The sequence below is a fragment of the Sander vitreus genome, chromosome 7, assembly GCF_031162955.1.
Source record: "Sander vitreus isolate 19-12246 chromosome 7, sanVit1, whole genome shotgun sequence".
Lineage (NCBI taxonomy): Eukaryota > Metazoa > Chordata > Actinopteri > Perciformes > Percidae > Sander > Sander vitreus.
The window spans coordinates 21004239-21027927 of NC_135861.1; the positions used below are offsets into that span (position 1 = coordinate 21004239).

Below are 23689 nucleotides of genomic sequence, written 5' to 3' on the forward strand. Positions count from 1 at the left end.
AAAATCTACTTTATCTTTTACCTTTTGAGGAATTTACTCCAAATATTTCAATATGAAAACAACAGAGATATAAAGATCCCAGTGCACCCTGATCAACTAGCACAACATCTACCACAGGACAATTTCTGGGCTTCACTGGGCATGCTGGGAAACATGGCTACATAACTGCAGAACACTGGAGGTAATACATATCAAACGATTAGTGAATGTGCAGTATTTAAAATGGCCGTCGCTGAGCTCAAAGGCTTTGTATTACAGCATGCCACTGAGTCCATTTGATATATGTGATCCCACTGTGAGGATAATGAACTCAAAAAATAGATTTTGGGACCATAATTATCTGCATCAAATAATTTAGATTTAATTTTAAATTTATCTCAAGCTCTCTGCAGTGAGATAAAATCCCTGCCATAACAAGGACGAGCCAGTGATGATACTGTTGGTTTCATGATGTTTATTCCCGGGGCATAAACTGCATTTTCACAGATGGTGTACATTACGTAATGTTAGGCTCAGGGCACTGAAATGAGTGCAAACTAGTGGTGAATGTACACACAGCTCCCACCTCTGTTTTTTTAAAGCTAGTGCGCAACTATTTTATATTAATGAACGTCCGTTACATTCAAGCCATTGCAACATGAGTACAAAGCTAATTAAGACTATCAGCTCCACAAAACTCTCAGTTTTTGTATGGCTATGTTTACAAAATGGTGTCGACTGGCGACTTGAGTGAAGCTTGAGTGATGCGTTTTACATCACCACTGAGAAAGGACAACAGCAGCGTTCAGCTTTTGAGAGACAAAGAACATACAAATTACAAGATAATTACCTCTTCTGAAGAGTCCGGTTAAACACTACTAGCAACTGCGTGGAGGAGGGGTGGGGTGGTGTGCGATCATTGAAGGCTTGCGGCATGTGGATGCGCCAACAGTGTTGTTGTCATTACTTAGAATTCGTCATGGGGGTGACAGAAACTACGCACTATAGCTTTAATACAACAATTAATAATGTGAATGTATTGCATGAACATAGGAAGGTTCTCATCCAACCCTTTTTACACTATGAATTAATATCCTTACATCTCTTCTATTAACACGTGTGCTTCCAACCGTACAATGGAAGACAAAAACAGGCCAGGACAAAGAAAGACTTGATTAGATTATTAAATACATAAATAACATCAACAAATAAATAAATAACATAAAAATCAAAAACAAACAAAAACATTCCTCTTTTACAAATAACCAAGAACAAAAGCAAAAGGACTGAAAGTTGACTTAAATATCAGAAAAAAGAACGAAAACCTTCCATTATCTGAGAACAAGTGAAGCTAAGAGTCTTGTGCAATAAACTGTCAGAACAAACCATAAACTCATCTGCTGTTATCAGCACAGAGAAGTGACTGTTGCACAATTCTTCATGTGGGCTAACGGTTAAGGTTAAATGAATAGACGGAGGGTGTAGAAGGAATTTTCTGGAACAATATAGAAAGGGCTGAGTCCGTGTAGGCGGCATTAAACGGCCTTAAAGCCCTTCAGGAGTAGATGGTGATGACCTCACGTCCACCTCCACGCACCAGGAGGACCCGATTGAGACCTTCAGTGAGCACCTCAAGGAACTCCATGTCTGAGAGACAATCACAGTGAAGGAATATAGTTTCCTTACATGACATAAGTTTTAGCTGTTGAGTTAAACCATTTATTCATTACTTTGATCGTTTATCTTTTAACTCCACTACATTTATTTTACAGCTTTACTTGTTACTTTGCAGATTAAAAAATGAAATAAAAAAAAATGAAACCATCATTATCATCCCAAAGCAGCAAAGATTAAAGTCCCAAAAATGAAAACAGATATTTGTAGCAGAAGTTTTTTCTGCCTTCCTGTCTGATTAATCATGTTGTGACCCCTCAGATTTATCTTCTGACACTTGGGAGGGGGGCAAGTCTAACTGGATTAGATACCATTAAGACTAAATTATCTGTATAAAAAGTATGTAAAGCTAGCTCCACCTTAACTTGCTACAACAATGTTTATGTTTTTAAGCTGCCTTGCTGCAAGAATAATTTCATCTGCAATATGTCATATATATATTATGTAGGATACAGTTTTCATTGCCCACACGGTTCTTGGGTGGTCCAGGCATGTTGAGCAGGACAAGTTTTGCTTCCTTGGACTTCTTCGTGATGACCTCATTAAGCCGCATCGCTGTGTGCATGCGCCTCACGTCGACCTGGCTCCTGATGCAAGAAACAGTAGGCCACATAGGATTTACAAATCCTTCTGTCAGCTGCTCAGCTCACACAATAGGTATGGCTACAGAATGTTAGTACTTACAAGTTCTCCCATTCCCTGCAGCAGCATGTAAGGGGGGGAAATAATTCCAGTGAATTACAAACAGGACATGTACTCACACAGGACGCTGTATTTGTTTGTGGTTTAAGTTCAAAGTTTTTTTCGTCACATGTGCAGAAACATAATGTATCTCTTTCAACTCTGGAAGATAGGTCAATATACACAAATATATACCACTGATCCATGTCCCTGTGTGCATGTCATGTGTCATGTCTGCTTCCTGTGCTGGAAGCTGAGTGAAACTGACAGGTCACTCACGGCTTCATGTTGAAGAGGTCTTTACCCGCCTCCGGGTTGGCTGCTAAAAGGGTCTTCCCCTTGTCTGCACCCTTGTTGTCCGTCCAGGTCGTAGCGCCCCCTGCAGGCGCAGTGGGAGACGTTGGACTGGTTGGTGTGGAGGTGTTCTTACTGTAAATCAGCTGAACCTCTTTTGGGTTGGAGACAGCCACAGACTGAGAGAGGGACACCATGACATGACAGTGAAAGAGAGAAAAAAGACACTTGTCAGTGTAGGTGAAACTTGCTGTGATAGCTGCTCTCGTGATGAGATAAAACACAATAGCACAATCAGAAGATTCTGCCCAAGCCAGAGCACAGACAGACAACAGGTTTGGCGGGAATGAGGACAGAGGTACTGTAAATTAAAGTTATTCTGCTGAAGGCCATGGAAGCATTACCTCATCTTCTGGTTGTTCTGCCACGCTGGCTCCTTCATCAGTGCTGTGATGTGAGCACAAGGCAGATGGGTTTTTGCGCCGAATGGACCCACGGGATGAATCCGTAATGCTCTGAATCTATAGTTATAAATAAGTAAGGACATGGATTTGGTTCAATTTGTAATTTCACTCTGGAATTAACCCTTTGATCATCGAAAACAACTCCAGACAGCTTATTATAAACCAATTCCCTGCCCTAGATCTGAGTGATAATGAAAATGTCTAAAATCACATGTATTTACAGATATCCCATCTTCACTCTATCTTGCTGTTCAGTTACATACACTGTCCTCACTCAAACAAATATCAGATCCACACACACACACACACACACACACACACACACACACACACACACACACACACACACACACACACACACACACACACACACACACCTATAACTATTGCAGAATCAGTTAATTTTTGAGAGTGAATATCTATGACAAAACAGCACATGTGCATGAATGTGTAATGATAAACATTAATGTCATGTTTATCAAGCTCCAATGTTGACTAAAATTTCAGGATGTTCCATTCTGTAAATTAAATTTAGTTACAAACTTTTCTGGTTTACCTCTCTTTCCATCTCATTCTTGGTCAGATGCATCTGTTTGAGGATCTGTGATCGTTGCTCCATGATCAGTGTCTTCTCATAGGTGTAGGCTGAGATATCATTGTCAACCTTTAAAGCGAAAAAGACATTTTTCATTTATCATACAGTTGTCAAGTACTGAAACAGGAGACATTTTATGGAAGAAAGTTTGGTTCTATGGATAAAAACTAGGTTTATCTCAGAACTATGTTCAACAAAGTTTCCAAAACAAAAATCCTCTTCTCTGGGATCCTCTCATTTGGGAACTCAGATTATGTGTCAGACAAGTCTCTCACCATCTCCACCACTTCCACCGCAGCATCGATGCGCAAGTGATAGAGGAAGGTGATGAGGTCTTTCTTCATCTGGATACTATTGTCATCCATCTGAGCTACAGTGAAAATGCGCATCTTGCACTTCCTCCACACCTACGGGACAAACAGGAACATTGACAGATGATGAACAAAATGTTTTCTCAGTGTTCTTTTTAACCCTCTACACTGCGTCCTTCGTAACTTGTGTTCATCATTTAGTTTTTTTCTCATCATATAAAAACCTCAAATTTAAAGAATATGTCATAGTGTCTTGTTTCCTACCTTATGCTGGCGCAGCAGGAAGGGCAGGAGCATCAACATGCCTCCATCATGGACAATCCACCACACATCTATGTAGCCTTCAGTGAAACGCTCTCCATTGGACGGGTAGCTGGAGATATTTTTAGGAACCAACAAGGCCAGACTAGCTACAGTTGTCTCTCTAACCACCTCTGCAAGAGGGAGAGAATGGATTTCTTATAAAATATAATGAAGGGCCTGGGAAAGGGTTACCTCACTTTGTTTAATTCATCCCATTAGACAGTAAGGGATGATATCTGGAAGTGGATTGAGGAGACTTCAAAGATGACCGAGTCAGATGTCTTCAGATTAGATGCAGCTTTACTGTATTCATATCTGTAACATACACTCTCGAGAGGGAGAAAACAGTTGCATGCACAGATCCTGCACAAAACAGTTTCTCACTGAACACTAAATGAACAGACTCTCTTTATACTGTTGGGCCTCACATCTGGAGAACCACTTGTCAATCACATAGTCATAACAAATTTAGGGTCCCACATGTTGGTGGTGTCTGCTGTCGGGTAGGCCCCCTCCAAAGGTCACAGGTGAATGTTACATAAGTTGTTATTCAGCTCTCCTTCGCACAAAGCATAATAGGTACACCTGGAGAATATTATTTCTCATGGCCTCCCGATCCTGTCATGGTGTCATACCTAGATGTTTCCCATAACTCTTCACCACACATGGGGCATCCAACATCAACAATCATTCTGTTGGCATGTGAAGTTCACACACACATACATAATAACCTTATGTAATATTGTATAAGATATCTTTGAAAGCATGCAGACTTAACATTCAACCTATCAAGGGAGGTATTTCTCTGGTGATGGTGTTAATTGCTGATAAATAAAAAAAAGTCTAGTCATAAAAGTCTAGAGCCTGAACAATACTGGATTATAGAAGCTGATACTGATCGTATTTGAGAGTTTAAAAAAATGATAGATATATCAATATTCATTTTTTTATATAAAACCATAAATAACAAAAACAAATATTCCTTATAAGGAACCCTTACATTTGGTTATTAAATGTCCCATGACATGGTGCTCTTTGGATGCTTTTATATACAGTGGGGCAAAAAAGTATTTAGTCAGCCACCAATTGTGCAAGTTCTCCCACTTAAAAAGATGAGAGAGGCCTGTAAATTTCATCATAGCTACACTTCAACTATGAGAGACAAAATGAGAAAAAAAAATCCAGAAAATCACATTGTAGGATTTTTAATGAATTTATTTGCAAATTATGGTGGAAAATAAGTATTTGGTCAATAACAAAATTTCATCTCAATACTTTGTTATATACCCTTTGTTGGCAATGACAGAGGTCAAATGTTTTCTGTAAGTCTTCACAAGGTTTTCACACACTGTTGCTGGTATTTTGGCCCATTCCTACATGCAGATCTCCTCTAGAGCAGTGATGTTTTGGGGCTGTCGCTGGGCAACACAGACTTTCAACTCCCTCCAAAGATTTTCTATGGGGTTGAGATCTGGAGACTGGCTAGGCCACTCAGGACCTTGAAATGCTTCTTCTGAAGCCACTCCTTCGTTGCCCGGGCGGTGTGTTTAGGATCATCGTCATGCTGAAAGACCCAGCCACGTTTCATCTTCAATGCCCTTGCTGATGGAAGGAGGTTTTCACTCAAAATCTCACGATACATGGCTCCATTCATTCTTTCCTTTACACGGATCAGTCGTCCTGGTCCCTTTGCAGAAAAACAGCCCCAAAGCATGATGTTTCCACCCCCATGCTTCACAGTAGGTATGGTGTTCTTTGGATGCAACTCAGCATTCTTTCCCCTCCAAACACGACGAGTTGAGTTTTTACCAAAAAGTTCTATTTTGGTTTCATCTGACCATATGACATTCTCCCGATACTCTTCTGGATCATCCAAATGCTCTCTAGCAAACTCCAGACGGGCCTGGACATGTACTGGCTTAAGCAGGGGGACACGTCTGGCACTGCAGGATTTGAGTCCCTGGCAGCGTAGTGTGTTACTGATGGTAGCCTTTGTTACTTTAGTCCCAGCTCTCTGCAGGTCATTCACTAGATCTGTGTGGTTCTGGGATTTTTGCTCACCGTTCTTGTGATCATTTTGACCCCACGGGGTGAGATCTTGCGTGGAGCCCCGGATCGAGGGAGATTATTAGTGGTCTTGTATGTCTTCCATTTTCTTATAATTGCTCCCACAGTTGATTTCTTCACACCAAGCTGCTTACCTATTGCAGATTCAGTCTTCCCAGCCTGGTGCAGGTCTACAATTTTGTTTCTGGTGTCCTTTGACAGCTCTTTGGTCTTGGCCATAGTGGAGTTTGGAGTGTGACTGTTTGAGGTTGTGGACAGGTGTCTTTTATACTGATAACAAGTTCAAACAGGTGCCATTAATACAGGTAACAAGTGGAGGACAGAGGAGCCTCTTAAAGAAGAAATTACAGGTCTGTGAGAGCCAGAAATCTTGCTTGTTTGTAGGTGACCAAATACTTATTTTCCCGAGGAATTTGCAAATAAATTCATTAAAAATCCTACAATGTAATTTTCTGGATTTTTTTTCCTCATTTTGTCTTTCATAGTTGAAGTGTACCTATGATGAACATTACAGGCCTCTCTCATCTTTTTAAGTGGGAGAACTTGCACAATTGGTGGCTGACTAAATACTTTTTTGCCCCACTGTATGTGAGTGCGAGCACATAAGGCATAACGCATGCGTTACGTTGCACATTATGGCAAAGGGCAGGGGACATGCAGCTCGTCATACGTTTCCCCAACGTATATGCGCCAATAAAAGAAAATAGAAATACAAGAATAAATTTAGCCTTGACCTTGATTTGGCCTTGACCAACTGCCACTTTGCTCGTTTGAAAGCCATGATGCCTCTCTCTCATGGGTTGGCCAAATTCTCTGGTCGGCCAAAGCAGAGAAAGGGGAGGTAACCTTGCTCTTTATGAGCTCATAAGGAGCAAGATTCCAGATCGGCCCATCTGAGCTTTCATTTTCTCAAAGGCAGAGCAGGATACCCAGGGCTCGGTTTACACCTATCGCCATTTCTAGCCACTGGGGGACCATAGGCAGGCTGGGAGAACGCATATTAATGTTAAAAAACCTCATAAAGTGAAAATTTCATGCCATGGGACCTTTAAAGAATCATGACCAAAATATAAACCGAATGGGACATCTTACAGTAAAAATGAAAAATTAATCTTCACCTTAAACCCTTGACACAGGATGAAGAAAATGTCCCACAAAAATCTCACCATCAAAAATTAAAGAATCTTTGGGCAGGCTAATCAGAGGGGAACTGATCACAGATAATTTCTAGAGAATGACAGATTGATAAAAGATCTATTAACTTGGATAGCTGTAACCATCGTAGTTAAAGGGCAATGTATTCCTAGCTGTTTTCTGAACAGGCCGCTTTTAATCATATATGCTCAATGATCAGGATAATCAATGTTGAATAGATTAGGAAGGAAATCACATAAAACTAACATTTATTAACTATTATTTAAGACATTTATTATGTTATTTATATTGTTTCAGACTTACCAATAAAGTTCCTGAATTGCTGGTGGTACTCAGGCTGTTTCCAGTTTCGGGGCCAGCTGACCAACACAGTGTTGTGCTTCAGACCTCCCAGTCCTCCAACCTGGATCAGGTGGGACGTCCCATCTCTCAGATTGGAGGAGATGACCACCTGAGAGAAGCCCTTCACCTTCTCTGTCTCCATTAACTTACGCAACGACTATAAATTCACAGAGAGGGGAAGACAGCTGTTAGTGTCTGTGAGAGTTTAGTGATAATAATCCACTGTGTTTAAATATCACAAGTCAACGTGTATGTGTTAGAGATTAGAAGAAGAACCTGATCTGCTCTCTGAGCCTCAGTGTAGTTGTCGAGGAAGGTTCCTTGAACTGAAGTGCCAACGATGGTCAGACCTTTCCCTGCTTTCAGTTGATTGGCCAGAGAGAGCAGACGAGGCTGCTCTACGTTCTGCTCAGTATCCACGCTCACCAGAACCAGGATCTGAGGCCTGACAAAAAAACAAAGCACCAAGTAAATGACTCATCTCAGTAAGGTTAAGACATTACTATTTTTATTATTATCTATTATTTTAGTATTTTGGATTCAACGGTTCCAGTTTAAAAGTTGAAGATGCATGGACTGACCTCCAGTTCTTGGTGTGTGGCGGTCCCTCCTCCAGCCTCATGAGAGCGAAGCGTGCAGCACTGAGAGAAATGCCACGTATCCCGTCACCCCACTCCTTCTCTGCTCTGTGACAAAGCACATTAGGAGTACTTTCACTTACTTAATACTTACTTTGAGTATATTTTCATGCTAATACATTTTTACTTTAACTTAAAGCTATAGTGCATAGTTTCTGTCGCCCCATGAGGAATTCTAATTAATGACAACAAAACTGTCAGCGCGTCCACATGATACAAGACTTCTGTGATCTCCCCCGCCCCCGCTCCCTGCTCCCGCTGCCCACTCCCCGCCCCTCCTCCACACAGTTGCAAGTAGCCAAGGAGGACACGGAGGATTTAAAAAACATGATGGACTCTTCAGAAGAGGTAATTATCATCACTCGAGTTTCTGCGCGGGAAAGGTACCGGACGACACAATCTTCTGAACATAGCCATACTGAGAAATACAGAGAGAGTTTTGTGGAGCTGAAAGTCTTAATTAGCTTTGTAGCAACTCATTTTGCAATGGCTTGAATGTAACGGATGTTTATTAATATCAAAAAGTTATGCACTAAATCTTTAAGTAAAAATTCGGATGCAGTATTTGTACACTGTAGTATTGTTACTTTTACTTAAATAAAAGATCTGAATACTTCTTCCACCACTGTGATTACTTACCCGCAGAACTCAATGTATTTGTAGATGCAGGTGGCGATACCCATGGCGACTATGGCGTAATACCAGGAACAGATGAACATGAGCGACAGGCACAGGCTCATACCCAAGAAAGACAGAGCCCTGCAGAAGACAGGACATCACACGTTTGGTCTAACGGGGAATTTCTATCGGCTTCACACCGCTGGCTGGAACACAGCATTGACCACAGCTTGTATATAGAAATGTTTATATTTGTTTTATGTAATACATGCTGGATTACAGATAGACAGGCTTCAGCTTTCCAAGGTGATTTGTGCACACAGCACAAGTTAATGTTGTCATCTCACAGGTGCCTTCTGTAACTGAAAATGTCTCCTCCTAGAATTTGTGTCAAATGCAGGCATTACAGTAGGCACCCTCATCCACCTTCACTGGCTCCCAATCAAGTGCTGCATCAAATATAAAACCCTCCTTCTCACCTACAAATCCTTCCATGCCCTGGCCCCACAGTACCTCTCCGACCTCCTCCATCCATACACCCCACCCTGAAACCTCCGGTCCACAGACTCTGGCCTGCTCTCCATTCCCCACACCAGACTCTGTACCTTCAGTGTTGCAGCCCCGACCCTCTGGAACACCCTCCCTGCAGATGTCCGCAATGCTTCATCCCTGGACACACCACCTGTTCACCACAGCCTACAACCTCCCTTAGCTCTGTTTTCCCCAGTTGTTATTCATCCTGTGTTGTATGTATTGTCAACTCTGTAAAGTCGATGTTTTGTCCTTGTGTTATATAAATATAAATCATTATTATTAAATGTATGTTTTATTTTTATTATTTTTTTAACACAAACTCACCAGTGGTAGAACTTAAAGCGCGGCCTCCAGTTTGGCGTCCTCAGTAAAGTCTGTAGGGCACAGGCAAGATTGACAAACATGTAGCACATCAAGAAGAACCTAAAGAGAGGAAGAGAAAAAAATAAAAAAGACACACAAGTGAGACAAAAAGAGGTATCCTAACTACAGTAGGCCTGCACAGCAATGAACATGTGTGTGTGTGATGTTAAAATTTACTCACATAGAGAGGATGGGTGCAACTGCATCCAGTGAGGCAATGATGATGCCAATCTCACAGATGCTAGCTGTGAGCAGAAGGGCCCAGGTGGGCTCTCCATTGGCCTTGCCGTGCCCAAACACCTGCAGCAACATAAAAGGATTAAAATAAATCACTTTTCATAGCACCTTCTTGGACATGAAGTGCTATACCTGTAGTATGGGACTTTATCATGTTTGTTTCTGCAGCCTAACGATACAACAAATACACATGCCTCCATAAAAGATCTGGCTGTCTGAGAAGTCTGAAACACTTTTTCTGCTTTTATCATAGAGATGCATTTGAATGCTACATGTGTACACACTCTAAGAAATGGGATGATGCCGTCTCGAGAGATGGCCTGTAGGAGACGTGGAGCTCCAGTCAGACTCTGGAGTCCTGCTCCGCAAGTGGAAAAGAAGGAGCCAAACACAATGACCCATGGAGATGGCCATGCCAGAGTCCCAATCACCAGGTTTCCATTGACCCCTTCACCAAACCTGTGGAGAAAGGTTAAGACAAAATACTCAGAAGCTCTAACACACATTGACTTGTTCACAATTCATTCAGATAAACTATGTCTATTTAATGTTTTTTTTTTTTTAGAGAGTATTTTTTGCGCATTTTAGGCCTTTATTTCATAGGACAGCTGAAGAAATGAAAGGGGAGAGAGAGGGGGAATGACATGCAGCAAAGGGCCGCAGGTCGGAGCAGAACCCAGTGTGTGGCAAAGACCGATCTGCTGTACACGGGGCGCACGCTCAACTAGATGAGCTACCCAGGCTCACTGGAACTATTTCTATGTTTTTAAACTGATATACAGTATAACTGGATATATGACCGTTTGCTAAGCCCGCATGTCAAGGGTTGGTTGGCACACAGAAAACAAAAGGCTGGGCAGATTAACCACTCGAAATTCTTAGCTAAGTAGTTTTCAAAACAATGGGTCTTTGATTTCAGACAAAGGGGAACACAAAAGCAGGCTTCTCATTTCTAGCTGGCGAGAGTCGATTTTGTTGCCTGAAATCACTCCTGTCAGTTTTCTAGCAGATATTTATTAGCTTCAGCTAGGGAACATTAGCTTCACAAGTTGGATACAAATCTCCAACTAATCTTTTAATGTTGTCAGCTGACTCCTTTTTAAAGAAGAACCCAAAGAGTCCTTAAATATGCATTATTATGGCTACATACAGTACATGATATCATGCTATAAAGCTGCATGTCCTGGGCAAAAAGTTTGCATCCACACCAGTTGATGATCCATGTGGAAGACATAACTATATTTTGGCTGCTTAGTTTGCACAAGCAAGAAAAAGCATAGATGTATGCTTTATTGTTAATATTTCCAATATTTATCAGTATGGAGTGGGTAGAAAAAAGAAACCACTGTGCAACCTAATCAATGGATCTCTCTGACTACAGCCCATACGTTGCTACAGCCCCATGAACACATGCAGAGAACTCCAAAACTTGACTTAGCTACGAACCGTAGCACAAGCTATGATTGGTCTATCCCTGTTTGGCGTCGGGATTTAGCGACATTATTGAATATGGACTTTGATAAAAATAAATAAATACATAATCAAAAAAACCTAATAATGTACAGTATAATAATAATAATAATAATAATAATAATAATAATATTTAATAATAATAATAATATTAATCATTTTATAATATATTTCAATCTTAATCATTACACTCACTTGTCCCTTAGGACTACTCCTTCTATACAGGCACCAAACAGCACCACACTGGACATGTCTGGGGAAAAGCTGTTAAGAAATGTATTATTGGTAATGTTTAATACAAATATTACAATACTATGAAAAAGGTTATAGAAAAGTCCTCAATCAGCACTTTCATATCTACACAGTTTATTTTTATAACAACCTCGGCCAAGTGAAGGATACACACAATAGATGTGGTCGTGATGGCTGCAATCGTGCCGATGGGGATCGACTTCTGAGCATCACGCAAGTCTCCAGAGCGGTTGGAGCCTGCCATGATACCTGTGAGAGATGAACCAAGATGAAATAATCATTGGTTATTTACCTGCATAGGGAGTTACTATTTATTTTTCTTTCTCTCTAGTTTGTCCACTGGAGTCATTTCACCAGAATCACAATAATTAAGTTTTCAGCGTGGACACATCTGCTTTTGGAAAGATGGTACAGCTGTAAAATGTACTCTCTAACTATGTCTCAACTCACTTTTGGAATAGATTATATGTGAATGTAGAAAATGTACAGTGTAGATGTTTGGTATCTAGGCTCTGACCTTGTCTCCCCAAACGGTACAGCAAATGCAGCACAGCAGGGAGTGGGGAGCGACAAAAATAACTTCCCCCATCCTCATAAACGGCAAAAAGTGATTGATTTGGCCACTTGAGAGCAGCAGAAACAAATTGTAAACACAACATTGACATATTATCACCTTACAAAGTTGATTTGGCGAACTTGTTAGTTCTTGTTATTAACACTTCCAGTAGACACATAGTAACATTAACATTCATTTAGAGTCAACTTTTTGGCCACCTGATGAAGTCCAATCATCTCTCTTCTTTAAAGAAAAATATCTATCTCTTTAGCTACAAAACGCTCCACTTCACTGAAAACATCTCCTTGTCTGCATCTAGGAATGACACTGATTAAGGTCTCTTCAATAATTAAAGTGGAACAACAAACTGAAACAAGAAGTTTAAAAGACTCTGAAATACTGAGTTGAGTTGATCAGACCTGCAGAGTCTGTGACAATTCTTAGTTGGTTCATTACTACCTCTATGATATTACATTTGATCAGTGTTGGGTGTAACGCGTTACAAAGTACAAAGTAACAGTAACGTAACTACTTTTTCGGGTAAAAAGTAGTGTAATGCGCTACTACTGAAAATTTGGTAATGAAACGTAGTTCCTTTTTCAATTTGGCGCAACGTTTTCCCAAGGACAGATTTGACAGCGACACTGCCTTCTCAGCTGCGCGCTCACACGCTCCACACGGGATGTGACAGAGGCTGGTAGCAGAGTAATCATGGCAAGCGAGAAGCAGCCAAAGCTAACTTTTGAGAGCTTTTTAAACTTGGTGACTTTTTGCTGGACGGCGCTCTGAGCCAGGCAGACACAAAGCTGACAATCTCACAGATGGATGCCGTGGAGATGGCCTCATAGATACACGCAGTTGTCGGTTGCACGGACACGCAAGGATTTCCAGAAAAGAGGCTGCATGTGTCTACGACAATAGTCCATAAAGGTGCGGGCCCGCGCGAAAGATAAACACACGGTGACAGGAGAACTCGGAAGTACACAGAGACGGAGCAAGACGAGTCTAAACCTTTCTTTTATGTCAATGGTCTAAACGCGAAAATAAAACAAAGTTACCCAAGCGGCTCAGATAAAAGAAAAAAGCGAAAAGACATGTTTTCGGCAGTAGCAGGACCTTCATCAGCTCCCTTGGCTGATGATAGTGGTGGTGGTGTCGGTGTCGGCGGCAGTGGCAGTGGCATGCACAGTGAGGAGACTCAGGAGGAGAGAGACAGAGATGAGGGAGTGAGGGTAGAACCTGCGGTAAGCACAACTCCCCTTAAAACACTGCCCCTTGATAAAACACTACAACAATAAAAGACGTAGGCATGCTTTACTGTATGATTGCATTAGTACCCTATATAAACGTTGCACATCATGCAAACTTTCTTAACGAGAATTGTAGCTTTTCTATCTGCTTAGGCAGACAAACGCTATATATATATATATAGCTTGTTTTATGATTCATGAGGAGTATACCGTTTTATTAATTTATTAATCTTGTTAAATTTTTTATTATTGTATATATTGTTGGCACATTTATGTATATAGTGTATATTTATTTTAAGTTCTGATAACCTATACTGTCATATTTTGTGCAGAATTGTGTTCATTGTGGAGCTTAAAAAAAAGTTGTAAGTTGTTGTTTCCTGTTGTAATTGCAATAGTTAACTGGATTCTCTTAAGTGTGTTTTTCAAATGCTCTAATGAAGGATTTGTGCATTTGGGCGCTCAAAGGGGGTCTCGGTCTCGCCCTGGGTGTAATTCAATGTAGAACCGCCCCTGATAGTATACACTAACACCGTGTAACGCCGATGAGCTGCTGATGTGCATTCAACCCGTGCTGGACTCGTTCATAATGTTCATAATCAGCCGTCACTCTGTGAGTAGAAAATCCAGTCTGCAGTGTAGTTCAGACACTTGACACTGATAAAACATAGATTGGCTTTATGGTCAAAGATAGTTTTTGTATAATTAACTTCAGTCTCTGCCAGAGACCCCTGCTTTTAAAAGTAACGTAAAAGTAACGAGTAAAGTAAAAAGTTACTTTCCATAGGGGGTAACTAGGTAAAGTAACAGATTACTTTTTTAAGAGGTAACGAGTAATGAGCAAACACTACTTTTTAAAAGTAACCACCAACACTGCATTTGATCCATTGTTAATATAAAAACATAGATTAGAGCAGCGTTAAAGATCGGATAAGGACAGCCCCTCAACCAGGAGAGGACCTCTTTTGCCTTCAGACGTCTCTTCATTGGGCCTTTCTGCTGCTAACCTGTGACAGATGGGAAGTATATCCCAACAAGCAGGGTGAAGAAGCTGGTGATGTCTGCCAGGACGTAGCGGTTGGAGCCGGTTGCGGGACTGTCTGGATCTGCTTCTGATGCAACCCCACGCTTCTCCAGGAACATCCCTTTTTCCAGGTAGTTACCAAACAGGTTCTCTAAAAGACAGAGGAGCATTTAAATGAGCATGTGAGGTGGATTGGTCCTCCTACTGATGATGATGATGGTATTATTGATAAGGCATCTCTTACCTGCCAGGATGCCACTAGTCACCCCTGGGATGCCCTGTATTTCTTTAACATTGTTGTTGGTAAAGTATTCGTCACAAGTGGCATTGAGATTCTCAGAATCACAGAAGGACATCCACAGTTTGGTGGTGACGGTTTCATTGTCTATTTCGATGACCTTTGCACAGACGTCATATCCTTTCGAAATGAGAGTTCGATTTCCCAGGAGGCAGACGCTGTAAAGTAAGTCAACACATCAGCGTCACATACTCGGATCATCGACGGGGACTTTGACCAGTGAATGAACGAGTCACTTACGGGAATACAGGAGGGTCAATGGCGGTCTTGATGACTCCGCCATAGACAGCCATGATGGAGAGGATGACACAGGCCAGGAATACCAGCGCCAGCTTGTTGACATATTTGACCCCCACAAACACCACCAGTGCCATGAAGCTCAGCACAATGGTGCCGTACACCCGCATGTTGTTGAGGAGAGCAGCCTCTGCCTCCTGCCCCTCAAGGCCCTCAATCTTAAAGATGGCTGCCTGAGGAACGATATAAATCTGAAAGAATGGAAAGATGGAGTGAGAAAAGTGGAGGCAGAGGAAGGGAGGAATTACGCCAATGTGTGGTGGAGTATGGTTGGTATGGTATGGTTTTTCACTGCAATGAGTAGATGTTCTTGTTACAATGGTATGCTGTGTTGTGATAATGACAACATCAGATTTTCTTTTTAACAATGCCAGTTCTGCTTGATGGGTCTATTGGGAATAAATTAATGTTGCATATATTCTTTAAATGTCCCTGTAGTCATACAAGTAAGACAGCAGCATACACAATAACAGGACTAATTAGTGATTAGTTACATGTGTGCTTTTCCTGTTATGACATGTCAACATGTGTGAGGTGAAAAAGGCATCTATAGACAATATATAATGCTGTATAGACAATATTCAAAACAATAATAATGTGAGTTATTTGATAATTAAGGCTACTTACCAGCAGAATTTCAATACAGCCAAGAATGTACATGGCACCTGCAAAAGTGGTGCCTAAGTAGAAGCAGATCCCAACAGCTCCACCAAACTCAGGCCCCAGAGAGCGAGAGATCATGTAATATGAACCTCCAGCTGTGCGTCACAAACACAGAAGAGTCAGTGCATTGTTGTCACACACAAACACAGTAATATATCCCCCTAGATATCCATTCACCTGGTACGACTCCATTTGTTGCAATGGCACTCATAGAGATGGCTGTGAGCATCGTCTGAAAAAAGCAGCACACAACAGAGGAGGGTTAGGGGACTCTTTGTCTGGGATGAAGCCTGACATCTGGCACCGGATGTCCTTCCTCTCTTACTATCTCCGCTATTCTGGCTTAGCGCCACCCAGGACTTTTGTAACAAGCCAGAGCGTTTTTTCCCCTATCCCAAAATAGATAGGCGCTGTAGCTAGACCATATTTCATTGCTGACACAGTGCTGTGGAGATAGGTCTGGCAATGCGAGACTAAGGGACTTTGAGAGGCAGTAGGTGGGCACCTCAAATTTAATATGGCCAACAGCGAGGCATTGATGAACTGAGGGAGAAGGCAGATAAAAACATCCAACAGCACAAGAGTCTAACTCATCTGCTCATGTTTAATTGTTCATCGCAGGGATGCCTATGTGACTAGTTAGGCACATACTTAAAGAAACTGATAACATTTACTAAATACTATACCAATACTTTTGTTGAGTACACTTTTAAGGTACCTGTACAATAATATAAGATTCCATCCAATAGAAGATTGAATATAACCATTTTTAGCATTTCTACATTGTTGCCTCCCACATTTTAGACTAAATTCTAGCATTTTAATAATCACCTTTGAGGCATGTTTGGAGTTAGCTCCTAGGAATGGTGGTGGTGGTGGTGGTGGGGTGTTAGTGGGTTTATTGGCAGACCGCCTTATGCCAGGATTTACTATGTCACCTTCAGCATCTGTGCAATGCAAATTATAATTATTTAGCCTGTTATATATTATTACAGCCTGTAGTTTAATCACATACTACGCAAATTGGGTATGTGTGTGCTGAGCCCCTTTAGATTGACATCTCTGTTGTCCTGCATTAAATTTAACACATACAGACAAATTTAATGTAACATCTCTTTTCTGCGCGGCCACACAGCAGTTAGTTACAGAGAGAGGTCTTGTTACACAACAGCAGTTTTACTCACTGTGGAGCAACACATGAAGACAATCACAAAGGAGCCTAAAACGCCTCCAATCCCGACCATCCAGGTCATCCGCAGGAAGAGGATCACACCAAAAATGTTCTGGATACACGGTAAGTACACACCCATCAGAGTGCCCAGCTGTGGAGCCTGAGAACACAAACATGGAAAGTGATTAGTCAAAGTTGTAGTGTCTTTCATCTTACTTTCCATGTGAATGGATTAAAATAGGGGTTATAATCTGTCAGGAGTTCACCTTGTTGTTCAGTCTCTGTCTCCTTAAATCTATTCTGCCTTTTAAATTCATGAAATGACGTAACACTGCACATTAGAAAGAAAGGGGTTTATTCTTTTCAAAGACAGAGATTGTAATCCTAAAGGGAAGAAGATAACAAGCTCTTTGTTCATTTGAAATGGGTTTATTTCCTCTGCAGAGAAGTGGGAAGATACATCTTTATTGTTTTTTTTCTTCATTGTGTCTGTCAGTGATTTTGTTGGCTGGCATTCAAACATTTAGTTTGCATAATAAATAGCTACACACATATATCCAAAGATCACAGTTTTATTGTTGAGAGTTACAGCTCTCAATTTCTGCATGCTTGTATCTGCCAATGTGTAGAAGAAAATATAAATGCCCCCACAAAGTTGACCCACTGGGCCAAATGTTGTCCTTTTTTGTGTAAGATTAACATCCCTTTTAAATTCCTTAACTACTGTGTCTGGTTGCAGTTCCTACGAGGAGGCAGAGGACAGACAATATTACATTTTTAACACTATCAAAGAAGTGACAGTGTAAAGAATACACCAGAAAACAAAATCATTTATTAGATTAAGTCTTTGCTTGTCCTTATGCCTCATTTAAATTTGGCAGAGCGCTCTATGAGGAGATATGTGTGATGAGAATGAGCTGAAAGATGAACGGACACATCAAAGTCACTGCTTGTGTTTTGTCTACGGGGGAAAAGCCGGTGAGAGGGAGCTTGTGGCGCTCTTGACTGCCCGTGCTGCAGGATCTTTCGGGTGACTCAGTCTGAGTAGCGTCTTCATATAGCTTAGCTTCTCCATCTGTGTCTTTCCCTGCAGACTTCATTTCTCAAATGAGTCCAAAAGGGTTAGCCTGACATCCAGGCTGACTAAATCGCAAATGCAAGTTATGTGAGCATGTGCCAGAGCAAATTAAACATGAACTCGCATATTCGTCTTGTTCCCAGGCTACAAAAGGGTATACAGGTCCTCAATGTATTATTGCTTTGCATGAGCAACACTTTATTGTAATGCATACCCCTATTTAGCATTTATAAGCAGTATATAAACATATAATAAATGGTTTATAACACACTTTATGGTAGCTATATGCAACCATAAGGACACGTGTGTTTATTAAAGTCTCTACCTATTAAAACAATAATAACTTCTCAAATGAAGACATATTTTCTATTATTACAACTGTGTTTTACTATATTGTCATTCATTGTCTACAGCCTCCCCCCGTATGGGTACCCACATGAGGAGTTATAGTTGACAAATTGTTTTAAATGTTTTAATGTGTTTTAAACATAACGAAAATGTTTAATACACTCCTAAATAGGGGGAATTAAAGTACAGTGTAGAATTGTCGTGTAAATAGGCCCAAATTATAATGAAGCAGTTACTTTCACTATATACATCTTAGTATGAATAGTTTGTACTAATTGCATCATACTGTATGTCCAGTGAGGGAAAGCTTAAATGGAAAGTATTTCCAAATGTAAGAAGTTTTCACAGAGCAGAAGAGCTGGCAAGAAGAAGAAGAGCCGGCAAGAAAGAGACAAAAAGCTTCACTGAAATAACTTAAAAGCAGAATAATTCCAATATCCAGTATCCATGAGGTTGTTACAGCCAGTCAGTCACTGAGGGCAGCAGTGTCGACTGAGCTTCAGCTAATGAGCTCAGTACCTACAGGTTTCTGACTCAGGTCACTGCCTCCCGCGCTCTGCATATGGGAACACAGTTGCTCCTGTGTACGTAGGTTGTGAAATTAAAAGACAACAGAATATAACACACCTGAAAATATCCTTGATGGAAAGATTTATACATCCGCTCTTTCTTTTGTGTCCCCTGCGTAACAAACCGCACATAGATTGTCCTACCAATGAAACATGTGACCTTTTGAGCGTAATTAGAAATGGGATTCATTTTGTAAATTATCTTTATATAGATGGCTTTACTATGCCCTCTCTTTACAGGATATTTACAACTGAAGAGTTTCATGAAAACAAAACGTATAGTAATTAATATAGGATGGGGAGGGCAGAAATACTCAACAAGGAAAAAATAAATTTAAAAAAGACAATTTTGTATACAGTATGTAAAAAAACAAAAACAATAAGCAAAGTGTATTTGGGCTTGTGTCTATTATAGATCCTCTAGTGGTATCAGTTTACATTTTGGCTAAAAAGAGCCAAGCACGACAGGACAACCCAAGAGAAACTGGAGGAAAACCCAAAGAGGATTCAGGTTATTGTCTTGTATTGTGCTTCACCAAGCAAATGCAGGATAACTGACCTGACATAAACCCTGATGAGAGGCAATACATAATAAACCAGCCAGAGGAAATAAATGTGAAGTACAGACAGGCCTTGAAATCGAAATATTGGCAAACAACAAATATTGATTAATATTTGGTCAATTCCCCATATTTCTCCCTGGATATCGGCGTTAGCGGCGCTAATTGTAGTGGGTGGGCGTTTGCTCCCGCTGTCTGCATAGTGAGAGAGCGGTGGAGCTCCGCAAGCAGCGTGTTTCCAGCTCTCAACCGTATAGGGACAGACGTTCCCCGCACCCTGTTCCCCTGTTTGTTGGATGGCTCGGGGGGTGGGTTAGACCAGGTGGGGGCCACCTTCATGGTTCCCCGGCTCCGTGAAGCCTGCCGGTCATGTGGGGCCGGCAGTCGCTGTCGCAGCCTGGGAAAACGCAGCCGCAGCAGAGGCTGTGGCGTGCTTCCTTTCATGACTGACACGCCTTCCAAGAGCCGAGCATTCAAAATCGTTCCGCTCGGTGCAAATGGGATGTGACTGTCTGTAGACGGGGCCCAAATAGTCCATCAGGAGCTATGGGGCTGTACAGAAGCTCGCGTCTGATGTCAGTGGGTAGCTGTGTCATGTGGAGCCAGATGTTTCGCTGGGCCACAGACTGCCACGCCATGACTCTGGACAACGCCACCGTTGACGCCGTGGTCATGGTGAGGATCGCGGTCATAGCTTTGCCAATCTCCGTGGCTAGCTCCAGAGGAAGAGCTCTTGGAGTAAAGTCCATGGCGGAGACGGCGGAGGCTAGCAAAGCTATATTGTTCTGTGCCGCGAGACCCTGGGCCGCACACTGGTGTGACCGGTCAGTGACCTGAGCACATACCTGATCCTGGGGCAAAGGAGGTGTAGGCTTTCGGTGGCCGAAAAAAGTGGCCTTTGGAAGCAAGATGGACGCCAGGCTCTGCTCCAGGGGGGGGGGGACCGAAGGGAAGCCCGCTTCTGTGTCGCCTTGAACCCGAGTAAACGGGGCGTAGCGAAAGACGGGAGCCTTCAGTTTCCCAGGCTGGGAGAGCGCCTCTTCCACAAACGGCCGAAGCTCTGTGAAGCGCAGCCAGAGTGGAGCCGGTGAGGAGGGCGGCTCCTGAGCGTAAACATCCCCGCTCAAGAGGTCGCGAGCGGGGGCTTGAAGCTCATCCGGGAGCGCTATGCCTCTCTGGTCTGTCGCCTTTTGATGACTCTCCGGCAAATCCAAAAAGAGAGTCTTAGCGGTGGAGGGTGGAGCCGCCTGAGGCAGAGGGGAAGACCGCCGGAGCGGTGCCCTTGGCCATTCCGGAGATGGGGAGAGCTGCAATGGGAGGGCATCGATCCCCGTTTCGAGGCCCAGTTCTCCCAGGGGGGAGGAGGGACAGCCGGTGACAGAGGCGTTATCCGAGGGAATCGAGCCATTGGACTCGTGCTCGTCGACAAAGCCTTCCTCCGGCGGATCCAGGGTGTTGACGGATTGCCGTCTGTCTGCCCAGCTAGCCTGACACTGCAGAAAAGCTTCCGCGGATGCAGAACTGGCAGGAGGCGTAAGCGGCGCCAAGGCAGGTCTCACAGCGGGGATGGAGGTCCGGCAGGTGGGGCAGAGGCGAACACCGCTGGAAGTTGAGCTTGTCTTCATACTGCTAGTTTGAAGAAAAAGTGGGAGCAGAGCAACGGGTCCGCTCTGTTTATATACAGTATTTGCGGACGTAGTTGAAGCCCGAGCGGTACGCAAGGGCGGGAAAGAAAATCTTCACGACTGCGCATGCACGAAGGGATAAACCCATAGCGTGGCTTAGAGGGCGAAGCCTATACGAAATAGAACTCCAGGGGAGACGCGCTTGATTCCTGCCGGTTACATAGTGAAAGCGGCGCGCCAGAGAAATTTTGGGGCGCTGCGGCATATTAAATATATTATAAAATAGTTTTTCCGCATGAGAAATACAATGTGTGGCGGGAGTGCGTGACAGTCACTCATTTCGGTCTTTTGTCAATGCTTTTGCAACACTTGAGAGCTCTGCATTGAAATAACCATACCAAGTAATAACTTAGTTTCACTGCTGCAGTGGTGTATGGCGTGCTGGTTTTCATTTCAACCATTCTACTGATCTGTTCCTCAGTCCAGTTAGAGGTGTGTTTGGATCAAATTAAAAGCTGCATTCACACTTATAATAATGATGGTTTGCATGCATAGTAAAATCAGTTGACTTTTGTGTTGACTAAAAATGTAAGCAAAGCAGAAATTAAGGATTAAAATTGAGGACAGTGAAAAACAAATCAACGATGCTTACAAAATGGAGCATAGTGCACATGTAAACGTTTGCGCTCTGATTCCTGTTAGTTTCATGATTTTCAGTTGACGATTCTGATTCAGATTGCTGCAGGGTTGGATGGATGAACAGATCACACGCAGTACTCTACCTTCACAGGTTTCTTAGACGGTCGAGCCCCCTCCTCGTTATTCTCGGCCTCTTCGTGCTCTTTGCTGCCTGTCGGCAGGTTGGAGTAGTTGGCCAGACTGCTGAGTAGAGAGGAGACCATTGGACTGGTATCCATCTCCTCCTACAAACACACACACACACACACACACACACACACACACACACACACACACACACACACACACACACACACACACACACACACACACGGTCATATTAGACCTGTGATATGATCTGCATGTTGTTTACTGGGTTGTGAAAACTATGCTCACCTCAAACAGAGCCATATTCTTGCCGTCATACTGCTGGCTCTTGTCTGTGTCGCTGGCAGCACTGCTGTTAATGAAAGGACTGCTCTCTTTGGGGTTCCCATCACCTGAAACACAGAAAGACCAACTGGCAGATTTAGAGCCGAGTCTTCTTCACTCACAGCTGCACACAGACATTATGCAATTATGTTGACAACACAATAAATAGTAGATTGTAAATACATGAAATTACTGTGATAAAAATATCCATCATTTGGAATTTAATACTGAATAGTGCTCTAAAATCTCTCAACTCAAATTAGACGGACTAATGTAGGATTTCATTTGGTTTTTCTACTGGCACCAAAACTAAAGACTAAAAACAGTCTCATCTCAGCGGCAACTTACTTGCGTGTTGTGAAGGGTTTGATCACGTCTTATACGATTGTTTTCTCAATTCTTTGTATGGAAATGTAATAGTTCAAACATAATATTGCTTTTTGAGTGTAGGAAATGCTACATTTATATACAGCATGTGAGTCATAGAGAAGAGCATACACATTATAGGACATTGACACCAGAGAGCAGAGAGTTTGCATCCTGAATTTTAGGTGTGGTTAGGTTTACAGAGAAGTCATGGTTTTAGTTAAATGCTAATCTAGTAAACACGTCTTGTCCCGTGCTTCAAGTAACTGTTGACTTTTTCAAAATTAAACCAGAATCATGATCTTTCCCAAACCATAACCAAACGTTGAATCATGCTTTACTTGCTACAAAACTAATGAGCAGCCTACTGCTCCTGGTTGGTAAAAGCAACACAATCAAGTCATCTCTTTCAATTCCCCAAACTGCAGCTGTATTATACACTAATCTTTAAAGCAAAGAGGAGAGTCAAAGCCAGCCAAACTGCTCTCATGCAGCACATAATCCTTTGAACGATGGACTGCTGTTCTAAAGACGCGCTGCCTGTCAAATTGGATTAGACAGCATTTCAATTTATGTCGTTTTTGAGTTTCATGAAGGATTCGAGCTTTTAATAGCTTTCTATCAATACATGAACACAACACAATATCCAACTTTCCTCCGGACTTATTCATTAGTGATGTGAAAATCCTTTAAAATGACCAATATGAATTCTTCATTTTTATTTGTTTGCTTTTTGTTTTAAGAGGCACATCTCAGACTGTGCAGCAGACAATATTGAAGACCTGACCAGTCAAACT

General features: G+C 42.1%; 1 protein-coding gene across 2 annotated transcripts; it reads right to left on the reverse strand.

The window, feature by feature from the left end:
• Positions 1–1534: 1534 nt before the first annotated feature.
• On the reverse strand, positions 1535–22595 carry slc12a5b (solute carrier family 12 member 5b). 2 transcript variants are annotated; one of them, XM_078253992.1, is made up of 25 exons: positions 22491–22595; positions 22199–22339; positions 17250–17396; positions 16243–16297; positions 16030–16160; positions 15346–15593; positions 15052–15263; positions 14791–14958; positions 12128–12226; positions 11921–11978; positions 10540–10714; positions 10200–10318; positions 9980–10078; positions 9143–9262; positions 8447–8551; positions 8142–8310; positions 7827–8022; positions 4263–4432; positions 3963–4094; positions 3649–3756; positions 3033–3149; positions 2614–2780; positions 2338–2352; positions 2107–2240; positions 1535–1626 (listed from the first exon to the last, which is right to left on the reverse strand). In XM_078253992.1, exons 1-25 carry the CDS (start codon positions 22503–22505, stop codon positions 1535–1537), a joined length of 3192 nt encoding a protein of 1063 aa, XP_078110118.1. In that variant the 5' UTR covers positions 22506–22595. The 2 variants fall into 2 exon arrangements, with proteins under 2 accessions (XP_078110118.1, XP_078110117.1); XM_078253991.1 differs by having other exon boundaries at positions 2614–2807.
• Between the last annotated feature and the right edge of the window lie 1094 nt (positions 22596–23689).

What these genes read in the sequence shown, in the direction of transcription:
- slc12a5b (XM_078253991.1), bottom strand. An exon ending in AACAAATGGAGTCGTACCAG is followed by an intron (nt 16,161 to 16,242) that starts GTGAATGGATAT and finishes TGTGACGCACAG; the next exon opens with CTGGAGGTTCATATTACATG. An exon ending in GGAGTAGTCCTAAGGGACAA is followed by an intron (nt 10,715 to 11,920) that starts GTGAGTGTAATG and finishes CTTTCTCCACAG; the next exon opens with GTTTGGTGAAGGGGTCAATG.